The sequence below is a fragment of the Python bivittatus genome, unplaced genomic scaffold, assembly GCF_059951505.1.
Source record: "Python bivittatus isolate LINGU-HERP-01145 unplaced genomic scaffold, Pbiv_v1 ctg000070_np1212, whole genome shotgun sequence".
Taxonomy (NCBI): domain Eukaryota; kingdom Metazoa; phylum Chordata; class Lepidosauria; order Squamata; family Pythonidae; genus Python; species Python bivittatus.
Genome location: NW_028277034.1, coordinates 16,175,919 through 16,189,003, shown reverse-complemented (window position 1 = coordinate 16,189,003; position 13,085 = coordinate 16,175,919). Strand labels below are relative to the sequence as shown.

Here is a 13,085-nt window from a genome sequence, read left to right as displayed (position 1 = left end):
GACCCACTCACATGACACCCTCCGGGCCACTTTCACAAGCCAGGAATGACATGGATCTAAAGAGCAGGTGGCTGATCTCACAGTCCTAAAAACCCTGTCTGCTTCCTTAGGACCATCTGGTTCAAACTATTTCCAGATAACCAGGCAAGATTCTACTCCAGGCATCTCCTCTGGACCTGCAACAAAACCAGCATCCAACTGCAAGTGAATCTGAGTGATTTTGTCCAACTGATGCTGAGCAAATTCCTCCACACACCCTGCAAAAGGTTCCTCAGGCCTCCTTTACCCAAGAGGGCTCATGTCACCCGAATAGGGCTGTGGGGCAGCAATCCGTGGATGCAATAAGGGCAGAAAACTACTGCCGCTTCACCACCCATACTGCCATAAGGTAGGCCTTAATAGTGACTCTAACCCATGTTCAGTCAAGCTCATCCTTTGTTGAGTGCCAGTGACACTCTAGACGTCTCTTCTATCATTTCATCTCTCACAATTCATCTGTAAAGCACAGGAAATGACAGGATCCCTGAGAGGGGAGAGGTCGCATGGGTGTGATCCAATCCAATGCCTCAGCCTCCCCCCAGTATGGACTCCCCATCCTTTTATTAACTTAGCTTAAATATTTTTGGAGGAAAAAATATGTTGGTGATTAAATAGATCATTTAACTAAAAGTCCAGTGAAATAAGTTGTTGCAACTAGGTAAGTGAGAAAATCATAATAAATAAAAATGAGAATATCAACTTTTCTTTGGATTGGATTGATTTTCAGGTTAACATGCTGTTGGCAAAACATCTTGAAAAATTAGGAGACAACATCAGTGAAAATTAGGTGAGAAATCTTGGGTGCAATTCAGAATTTGAAGCCATGATAGTATGGTTTATATTATTTTATATTATAAATTATATTATTTAAGGATGGTCTACAAATATAATCATTGTGGCAATTTATGATAATTATACAAGGATATTTGGATCTATTCCTGGTACTGAATATTCTAATAAAGCTTGAATGGAAATAGTATTAAAATGGAAACTGAAGGACCACTCCCTTTCTCTGTTACATATAAGTAGCTTAATACATATAAATAAATTAATATATTTACTTGATTGATGACATTGGAACCATCCATCAAGTAAATAGATTAATTAGATTGCAAAATGACCAAAAAAAAAAAAAAGTCTTCAAGCTAAATAGATAATGATTACAATTTTTATTTTGACATATATTCTCTGGATAGTATAGTGTAGCATTAAGTTTCTTAACTAAACAATATTCTTTGAATAAATATGTATTAATCTGAAAAAATGTACCTCATTCTGACAAATTTTACCTAAAAATAAAATGTAATTTAACTTACATGTATTATTAGGTTCTCAACCTGCTAAAGTTCACCATGCAGGAAATGTGAAAAAATAATTTATAAAATGCAATTTTCTTGTCCATATCACAGGTAAATTTACAACCAGCAAAAGAATCTCTTTAAATAAGACCCTCCTACTTATATCATGCACAAAAGACCAGTAAAGACATCCAGAAAGCTATATATGTTGTTAATATCCTTAAAGGGCTAAAAGGGGAAATTTTGGTTTATAAACTTAAGAAACATCAAATCAACACCCCCTCAATTACTTTAACAGCCGTTACATGCAAGACAAGCAAACCAAAAATAACAAAAAATAGCAATTAAGGACACCTGAACATGTAACAGCTGCAGTGCATTCAGAACAAAATAAAAAGAAGCATCTAAAGTAAAAGTAGCTTCAGATATTATACAAGCGGCAAGACTATTGCTTTTGGGCAGATGGGATGATACTAGGAATTTTCAAGGATTGATGATTGTACAAGTCATCATCATGAAATAGAACTTCCACTCACCAAGGCAGAAATATGTGAAGCATCACCTGTGACCTCGGGGGTTCTTGTGCTGTTTGGGAGTCTGTGAGGATTACGAGCTATCGCTTGGCACCAGCCCAACATTTTCTCCTTCCACTTATCCCTTTTCAATTTCTGAAATTCTGAAAATAATTTACATTCCCTGAAACAATGGTATTTTCAGTTTCTTACAAATATGTCTCTGGGCATGCAATTACATATATTTGAATTGTGCATAAATAATTAATTGTTTTCAAGGGCAGAGCAGAATTCATATCAGTCATAAGCCATTCAGTTTAGAAACAAGTCCCCAATAAATGAAACAACAGCTTCCAGCATATTTCTGAAGTTCAAAAATACAAGCTACTTACTTATAGAAGTTGAACTATTTTAATGGTAGTTGAAAAAACACAAGGGGACAACATACTCAGGTAGAAAACTGTACATACAACATTGCAGTAATGCACTTATATTTAAATATAAACTTTCTCCTGATTGAAAATGTCATACTAAATTGTGCTACCAGTCTAAGTGAGGCAAACTATTTAGTAAAAAAGAAACAAATCTACATTTGCTAGAATAATGAACTCCGTTATATTTATATTACCTTTTGTTGTTGTTCAATTGTTAAGTCGTATCCGACTCTTCGTGACCCCATGAACCATATCACGCCTGGCCTTCCTGTCTTTATATTACCTTACTCAATAGCATAATTTTATATATTTCTTTTCAGAATTAGGCCCACTTACTTAAGTAACTGAATCTGAATAAAAGATTTCTGCCTAATTTTTTCAAATACATATAACATTTCTGTGTGACCTGTCTTTACATTAAAACATTACTTTTGGAATATTTATATTAGAAATTATACAGCTTCAGGTATACATTCTTGTGTATGCTTGGAAACAATTCATAATCTGTGAGAGATAAGGTGACAGGCAGTTACTGTATATTAACACCTGCTCAATGAAGCACAGGACAAAGAGTTTTTTGAAATGTGGGAAAGACAAGAAGCAGCAGCAACTGCTGTGGATATAAGAAGGAGCTACACCCTTATGATAACAGAGGGCAACCAACTGTTTAATGTGGTTTTACTTTAGTTTGCAATAAAAGAAATTATCTAGCCATATACTGTATTTTCACATGTCTGATAAAGGTATTGCTGAGTTCAAGCCAGCAGTTCAGTTAATCCATATAAAATTGGGGGGTTGAGATTTACTGCTGAGATCTTGTAGAGGTTAAAGAAGATGAACTTGATGGTGTTAGGTAGGCTCTACTGACTAGGCAAAAGAGACTGAAGCATTTCTAAAGTACAGACCTATGAGATAACATTCAGAAGTGGCTCAGTCAGATGACTCCCTAATTCACTGAACCATAAGAAAGAGGAGGAGGTACAACATAATCAGACTTACAAGATACTGTTATTGTAGCTAATATCAATAAAAGTAGTTTTAGCTTTTCTGTGGAGTTGATTTCCTGGTCTGGTCTACCTAGTGGGGCTGGGTGTGTGGTAGGTGGCCATTGGCTGTAAACAAGGGAAGAAAAGAAGGACTATCAAACGGGACTCTCAGAGTCATGGCCCAGGAGAGAGCAGCTGTTTCATCGAGCTCTATAATCTTTTCCAGATGATCGGTGTGATAACAGATGATATTGCCAGTCACAGCTCTGATTGTATTACAAATAGAAATATTAAAGAAATCTACCTAAGATTTTCTTTGGAATAAAATGGAGTGGTACGACAATATGACTGTGTTGTAGCACAGGCAGCAGAAATGCAAACAGTCCATTAGTGTCTCTCATTCTTAAAACTTCCATACAGAGAAGCACATATTCAGGAAATGCACAACAACACAATACATAGATAGTTGTGTAAAATTAGCTTATATTATATGAAGTTGCATACAGAAAAGCACATAGTTGTCCTTTTTTACTGTTATTATAAAGCACTAAAAGAAAGTGTACCCCTTTCACTACAGTAGGCAGGGCAGTCTGCTGCCCCTCAATAGGCAATCGCTAATTGCTACTATATTTCTTCCTTGCGGACTGAGAGGATTCCATCCTTTCACAGAGGACATCTGGTCCTCCTTTATGCTCTGTGGAGACTGGGACAGCTATTTTTCAAGTTATGCACAAACACTGTCTTTGGAAAAGCCGCTGAACTGTGCACACATCTCTAATTCATTGCCTAAATGCTTATAAAATTGCAGTGCATGTCAAAATATAACTTCCCGGAAACACTTCAGTTTTAGATCCTGTCTGTCATTAATTCCCACTATATTTACTTTAACAGAAAATTATTGCTTTGATTCTTGTTCAGTGTAGCAGTTAAGCTAATGCCACACAGGATAGCATTATTCAACAACTTCTGAATTCAAAGAATCACTAACAAATGATTTAGAACTGAATTCAACTGTAGCTTTTATAATACTTTTTTTTTTTAATTTGAAGAGTCCAAATTAATTGTATTTCATTTGCAAATATTAAATATTTGTTATAGAAATGCATTGTTGTAAATTTAAAACAGCAACAAGAAAGAACACTAATCTGTTTGTTTATTGCCCTGTCTTTGTACTTTGGTGAGCACTCAAGGTGGCTGATAAAATTTAAAACAAAAGCAAAGTATACACATTTAAAAATACCAAACACAAGAAATAAATACTAAATTGTCTAGTAGTTAAAAGCTTGACACACACGCACACACCACAAAAACAGGACCTTTATAAATTTTAGGTAAAAGCTTTGAAGAAAAGCTTGTAAAAATTAGATGAATATGCTTTTTTTTACTTTCTTCTTTATGCAACTAAAACAGTGAAACCAAATTCAAAATAAAACAAATAGTGAATGTCCTATGAACATAAAGGGAAAAAAAGATTTCTGAGGAAAAAAATTTAAAGGTGCACATCAAAAGCATTTGGAAACTGAATCTGAAATTATAAAATTATGATATTTTCCAATGTTGCTGGAGGAAAAAAATTACAAGGTCATATATTAACAATATTGTACAACATGTAAAAGACAAATTATGTATTCAGCTGGCCAACGCTGAGTATATTTTGTCCCAAACTTATATTATTTTTATATTTAGTAGCACTGTGAAATTATTGAATAATTATTTTTAAAAGCTGAGGAAAAAGGTGATAATTGTGATAAAACTTGAAGAAAGCTTACACAAGATAGAAACATTTTGGATTTTGGCTCCCCATCCACCCTACTCAGAAGCTCAGTAGCCAAGAGATGCTGTGAGTTGTAATCCAACACTTCCAGATAGCACCAGGTTGCCTATCTCTACCCTGGATTTAGTTCTGAATTTCTCAGAGAAAAATGTAGAGAAACATCATGTAGTCTAGCAACATCATATAACAGATCACAGTTTTAAACTAGATAATCCTACATGCACTTACTATTACATAAAAAAGTTCAATGGGTTTACTTTCAGCTAAAATATAGGATGAAACAATTTCAGTGAATCATTACCAAAGTAAGAGTGAGGAAAATTGTATAATGAGTAATACATTCATTGACACAATACATATTAAATAAAACTCTAATTATGCATAAAATGAATATCAAAACTGACAGACACTAAACTGGGGGATGGTTGGGGTCTCATTGCCACTGAGAAAATGATGAGATATATGGAGAGAGGTATCCTTGTCCCAGACTGTACAGTAAATAATTTTTGCAAACTAATTTTTCAGTTTAGGATTTCTGTGAGCTGAGCAATCAGCTATGTACCCAAAGGTGACAGCTCTTAAGGTTTGACAAAGAGTAGTTGATACCTAATAACATTCTACTAGTATGGACACTAGTATGGAACCAGGATTGAGAGAGGTGACATTTGTTGTCTTGGGAAAAAAAATGAAAGAGGCCTGTGCTGAAACTGCATATGAAAAGATAGCAGAAAGTCCAGTGGCAGTACTGGTTTTCCTAGAAATTTGATGAACAGCAGAATTTGACAGAGTACTAACTCATATTTAATCTGTATAAATGTGCAAATAAAGTTATAGCACAGAAACACAGTCAGTCTCTTACCTTTTTTTCCCAAAGAAACTAAATTCTGATACCTCAGTAGTGGGATGAATTATATAGCATATTATAAGAAACTAGAGATCAGTTGTATTTGCCATATTAAGATACTAATAATTCTACTTAGACTATGTTTCTAATTTTGAAGGTTCTTTTTCAGTATTCTCTTCTCAATTTCAGATGACGTTTGTGTGCGCATATGTTTAAAATACTACACTATCAAAATAAAGTTCTTGTACTAACACTTATTTCAACAGTCACAAAAATTGCAATCATAAAAATTGGAAGTCTTTTCAGACTAATGTTGTTTCTTCTTCTATAAGCTCTCAACATTTCTCAATGTATCCATAGCAAACTGGAAAAAGAATGAACACTTAGGTTAGCAGTAGTCTAGCCATGAAATTGGATTTGCTTTTCTGGGGTGTGGGAGAATCTTTTCATCTATAGCCAAAGTTTTCTTTAATATAGGAAATCAGATGACTTAAATTATATTCTAATTGTTAATATTTCCCCCTCTAATTAAAGTTCAATTTAAAATAAAACACTGAAAATTCATCTATTATAATTAAGCTCCTTTTTCATCAGGAGCACTGTTATCTACCTACCTACCTACCTACCTACCTACCTACCTACCTACCTATGATTTATAGGTATGCAATATTATGTAAAATTACATTCTCTCTAACATCTCTCTCAAAGGGGGGTTAGAGCAACCCACTTGTACTTTGCACATGACCGCCATATTAGATCTGTAAGCAGATCTTGCACTATCAATCTTGGAGTAAAATGATATTGCCAAGAAACTTCTTCCTCTCGATTCTTTTGCCTGGATGCAAAAGGTCACATGTTCCTTAGGTCACCTGTTACTTATAATAGTATTTCTCAATCTTTCCTGTTTTCCACTCCCACATATTACTCAATAATAGAACCTGTGCCCCACCATGATATATATAAACAAACAACACACTCATATACAGAATTTTTCCAAGAAGGACATTTCTATAAGCATAGGCAATAAAATATGCTGTGTATCATGCAGCACACAAAACTTCTGTGCTGCTCTTACCATCCTCCAGCATGTATTCTATCTATCCTAAAGAATTTGAAAATACAAACTCTCTTCTTGCCCTGACAACATGGGATTCAGACTAACAAAATGCATAGGTCCCCAGGAAGACTTCTGAGCCTTCCTCCCATCTAGCCCACTTCCCACAGCCATGATTACTTAAATATGCCTCCTTCTCCAAACTCTAAGTTGGGGCTCAGTGAAATAGTCTTTGGATGCACATAAGCTTCTTTGGAAACATATAACATTCTTTCTCTCCATTTGGTAAATGCTCCTTCTGCAGAGGCTACAGCCCTGACTTTACCACTCCCCTCAACTGCCCATGCCTGCCCAGCCTCAATTCTCTACCTCCCAGAGCCTGCCATTTCTGTACTTGGCATTATTCAGTCTTATTACTCAGACACTTATAAGACCAGTCATGTAAGGATTTTTAGAAATGTGCATAACAGAGCAAGGCATTTGATTTACCCACATGTAGGAATACTGCTGCGAGGGTGAGGAGTGGAGGGTGTTTCTCTAAACTGTGGATTTTGCGCAGTTCAAGTACGCCCTACAAATTACCCAAACATCTCCCACAGACGGCAACATCTGCTTCTGGAATTATGATCAGTAGGATTCAGCAGGAATTGGATATAATCAATAAAACCTTTCCCACTCTTCATTATCTGTCTGTCTGTCTGTCTGTCTGTCTGTCTGTCTGTCTATCTATCTATCTATCTATCTATCTATCTATCTATCTATCTATCTATCTATCTATGATTCCTAAGATTAATTTATGTTAATGAATGGCTGCATGAACCATCTTATCCTCTATGAATCTTCCATAACATTCCTTATTGGTAACATTGCTCTATGCATCTATGCTTTCAGAAAATTAGTTTGTTGGGAAATCTGATGGGACTTCTTTATAGCACTACTTAATAGTGCTACTTAGTAGTGCTACTTCTGTCTGACTTTGTCTTTCTTCCTCAGTCTTTGCATAAACAAGCATTCCAATTGCAGGACACCTGGCTTATTTCTCTGTTTCTGCAGTTTATATTTTTGTTGGTATTATTTTAATCTGTGTCATTAACTGAATTAATGCAAACTTGTTACCTTTCTAAATTGTTGGAAGTCTAGTTTGAGATTCTTGATCTTGATATGTGGAACACAAAATGTTAAAACAGTAAAACAGAATAAAGTATAATGATTTCCAGTATTCAACTAGTATTCAACTTTGCTGGACATAAACTAGTGAATGCTGACATTTTCATGCATAATCATATACATTTTCCTTTGTTTTTGGATATTCACAAATAGTGACAGAGACCTGTTAGCATTTATGTGTAAATGTCAACATTTCAGATATTTACTATAATGGTATACATATTATAATGCTATACTGTACATTAATCTCGGAAAATATTCTGCATTGAAACAACACAAAGAAACAGAGCAAAAAGGTAATTATTTTGTTCTAGAAAAAAAAACAGCTGTTTGCCATCATCATGAAGGAAACCAAGATTCTTAAATTTAATATTCAAATGTAGATTTTTGTCCATTAGTCTTCTCCAAAACTAATGTCATATTGATCCAAATCCAGAATTAAGTATACTTGCATTTAGACAAACAAAATGGCACATAGTGAGTGAGCTTCGAAAGTCTCCACCTGGGAAAAAGGAGCAAATAATTGTCTGGATGCTAGTGAATTTAACATTAAAATATATGGATTGTGTAATTATTAATGTATGTTACTACACATTGCAAAACCTGCCAATATATTCTTTTGTCAGGCAACAGATTGCTTGAACTTTGATCACAATAATATACGGTACACAGAAAGAATTAGTAATTTTTTGCTCATGCAATTTGCTCTCTGGTATAGATTCACACACATATACTTTTCATGTAAAGAGAGGGTGAGAATAACTTTATAAACAGCAATCCCTTACCACAATGCATGGGAAATAATCCCTCTTTATTCTGTACCTGTAGTGAGAAGATTTTAGGAGACCGTCCTCTGATATATAAACATATAAGCAGCATAATCTTGCCCCACTGCCACTGTATCATTGGAAGAGATTTAATCTAAATTGCACAAACACATTACATTTGTTTGAAGTCCCTCATCTTTCAAGCAACAATTATTTGAATTAGTTATCTAATGAATTAGGTGACCATGACAATTCTTTATCCAAGAAACTGATATGGACTCTTAGCCAAATCCACTAGTAGGAAAATTGAAAGATGGAATGTGTGTTAAAACAGAAATAATTGGTACTCCAAATTCCTTTCTAAAAAAAGAAATTTAGATACCATACATTATAAAATATACAGAATTTTAAGAATTCTTCTAAAATGTGTACTAACTGATTAAAGAATTAAGATCATTTGTACTTAACCTGAGTATTAATACAATGTCCAATCTTTAATCTGTTATCACACAAAATTGCCAATTACTTGATGAGGAATTATCCTATCTAATATTTAAATGTTATGTGCCTGACTGAAATATGTTTAAATAAGCCTTCTTTAGTATGAAACGTGATTGTCCTCTATACCAAAGCCAACATCTGTTCTATTATCTGGGGACAAGATATCACATTATTGGTGCTGTATCTGGACCAACAAAAGCATAATGCTGAAAGAAAAACTGGCAGGGGTGGAATTCAGAGTGGGCCCATCTATTAAATTAGAAATACCTTGGCATTCCAGAATTCTGTTTATAGGTGACAGGTTAATAGAAAATAATATCAAAATTTTAAAAACTTGTATATTTAGCTTAAAAGAGAGCCAACTTGGTGTAGTGGTTAAGGCATCAGGCTAGAAACCAAGAAACCATGAGTTCTAGTCATATACATAAATAGATTTATCTATTTATCTATCTAGATCTAGATCTATCTATCTATTGATCTAGATCTAGATCTAGATCTTTATCCTCTTATTTGCCTTAATACAAATAAAAGGCTTAGGAAAAGATAGGATTCATGATTTGAAAAACTCATGATTCATTCATCATGTTGTATTAAATTCCAATTAGCAGTCCATTCATTTTGATGAAAAGAAAGTAAGATAATATTTAATGATGAGAAAAACCTATAGAGGCCTATCTACTTCTTTAGTTTTTTCTCACCTTCTAGATCAGTCTTCCTCAATTCAGCTAGGTAAGGTGAACACTCAAAGTTTTCACCTATTTCTACTAAGAAAGCCTACTGGTAATTAATGACCAGAAAACTAAAGTGGTGGTTTTTGCCAACAAACCCAAAAGATTCAAATGGACCATTGATGGGAAGGAAATTAGGCAGTGTAAAGGCTTCAAATATTCGGGGGTATTGCTCCAGTCTACAGATGCCTGGAAGATGCACATTGATCATGCTACTTCACAAGCACAAATGAGTACAGCAACTATTGTGAATTATTTTCAGACAAAGGGTAGGGAATGCATACAAGCAGCCCTAAACTTTTTACAGAAAAATCCTTGGCCCAAATGTTATATGGTGCTCAGTTGGAACCACTCCCTCACTATAAATCACTTGAAGCCATAAAAACAAAGTTTTTGGGAAGCCTTTACAAGTGCCTAGAAGTGTATCCAATGTGATGTTCAGAAGGGAAGCAGGGCAAAAAAAAAAAAAGAAGAAGAAGGTGAGAGCTGTTAATATTTAACTATTGGCTCAAATGCCACTGTTTTCCTTCAGTACTGATCTATTAGTCCTGGCAGATCAATTTAAATCTTCATGGCAAAAAGCAAGTCTGGGGAAACTTACCACTTGAATAACTGATTCAACTGTATTCATGTTTTTTAGTATGTTGTAAGCCGCCCAGAGTCCCCCATTGTGGGGAGATGGGCGGGAACAAATTAAATAAATAAATAAATAAATAAATAAATAAATAAATAAACTAAACTGATGCTTTTAGAATGCACTCAGGCCAAAAGAATCATTAAAGATGGGGTCCTTGATACAGAATTCCAGAATGAGGTCAACCATATTTCAATCCACGTTAGAATTTTCACAACTTATTCCAAATGGGAACTGGGCAGATACTTAATTACTTTAGTCTCCCCTGCACAGCAAAGAACCTTTCTAAGAACCTGGCTTGATGTTTTACCTTCTACAATTCTTAATGGGAAATTTACCAAAGCCCCATTTGTGTAAAAAACTGTCATTGTAACATGAATGGTATTGACCATTATACATGTGTTTTTACACTGACCCTACTACCAATGTAGTCAATAAACTTTCCTTTATTGATACATGTTGTAGGTCATAATGAAAGTTTTCTTCTTGATTTTCTCCTCTCAGATAAGGATTCATTTATTATATACAATGTCACTAGATTTTACCTGGCAGCAATTAAAATTCACAAACAGATCACAAAGGGTAGTGCATGGGTAAACGTACTAAGAATTCTTCTTTAATTTAATTTAATATTTATTTGTTTTTATATCCTTTTTGTGGCCTCCAGAGGCCCCCTTTAGTCCATAGTATTAGTTTTAATATTAAGAATTTTTATAAAGATATATTAGTGTTTGAATATTATAGTATTGTGTTAGCAATCCTAGTTTTTAGTTATCTTTTATTCTTATAGGTTTCGCTATTATTATTATTGAAATTTTTCCTTGTTGTATTTTATGCTGCTCTGTGACTGAAATAAAAATGTGACTGACTGCTATACAAGAAAAGAACTATTATTCAAAAATTGTTATAAAAATATAAGTCAATGATTAAAATTAGCTTATAAAATATTATACTTTCCCACAGCAAAACATAGAGTAGCTGAATGATTTTAAATTGAAATTGTAATTATCCAAACTCCAAAGGACTGGGATCCCAAAATGCATTTTTAGGTAAACTTTTCTGAAAAATGACAAATGGCTTTTGAAATTATAATGGGATCTCGGAAAAAAAAAAAGTCCAGTAGAGACTAGCTATTCTAAGAGAATTTCCTTAGCTCTGTCTATACATCTCTGTCTCCTACTGAAAAGGAAGCAGTAGTGATTTGACCAGATTTGACAATTAGTTGTAAAGTAATTTTAAAGTATCAACATTAAGAAGACAGATATTAACCAGTTTAATATTTGGCTTGAAGATGATGGAGGCCATAAAATATAGTTGTTTTACGGAACTTAAACGGTGTGGAGTCCGACCAGAATCCATCTGAAGGGCTGCCTAAAAACTTCATCTGTGACATGAAGGAAGAAAGGCGGGATATAAATGTAAAATAAATACAGAGATGTGCCAAAAGGTTCAAGTAAGAACAATTTTGAGTGTTCTATGCTCAGAATAAAACATACTTTTCAAGAGTTTTCTTTCGAGTGTCAAATACAAATGCACCAGTTTTCAGTAGCATTATTTTAAGTGTTCTCAAAACACCAGCGATGTGACTGGAGTGCTGAGTTGCCTCTTCAGTTCATAGGTACCTTTTCAGTGTTCTTGCATGAGCGAGTACAGCAGCAAATGCACGTGGCTACTGCTTCAGCTGGATAGAATGACTTAGGGACTGGAGTATAGCAATGGAGGATAATCTGGCAGCTGTTGATGAAAGGCTTAGAATGAAAACAGGGAATTGCTATGACTGGGCTGGACTCACTGCAGGTGCTTGTGCTGCTGCTTGAACTACAATTGAATGTACAGTATCTAATTGCCTGCTTCTGAAGCTGGGCATGGGGGAAAAATGGTGATACAAGACCTGCAGTGGGAGTAGTGCCATCAGCCGGCATTATGGTGAGTGAGGATGAAAAAGGGCACAATGCTGGGGAAGGGGCTTTTGAACAGGTACCGCTGTCAACTCTGCTCAGTCAACCTGCTCCTTTTCATTAGCAACCAAGGTACTGAGATTAGGAATACTGATCCTTTCTGAATCCAAGGCCATAGATGCTGCTGGTGGTGGTGATAAGCCAAAGATACCAGCAGACTGCTTATTTTCATGAAGCAGAACACACTGCCAGCCTGGGAGTAGCATGGTATGCAACAACTTCAAACCTGCTATTCTGTCTAACAGCTAGAAGCAGAAGACGTGTTCTCAAGCCAAATCATGTGCATAAGCTTATGCATAAGCATAAGCATGAGCATGAGCTTCCAAAGGTCCCTTAAGACTTGGTTATACCAGCAGGCCTGGGGACTCCAGGGGATGGGGGAACTAGTG

At 35.0% G+C, this 13,085-nt stretch overlaps 1 protein-coding gene across 2 annotated transcripts in view; it reads right to left on the bottom strand.

Moving 5' to 3' along the window:
- MARCHF1 (membrane associated ring-CH-type finger 1) overlaps positions 1–2,001 on the bottom strand; it is a 114,986-nt gene extending 112,985 nt beyond the window's left edge. For both annotated transcript variants that reach the window (XM_088132689.1, XM_088132680.1), the window contains exon 1: positions 1,874–2,001. In XM_088132689.1, coding sequence (XP_087988815.1) covers positions 1,874–1,975 — 102 coding nt within the window. In that variant the 5' untranslated portion in view covers positions 1,976–2,001. The remainder of the gene's footprint in view (positions 1–1,873) is intronic.
- Between the last annotated feature and the right edge of the window lie 11,084 nt (positions 2,002–13,085).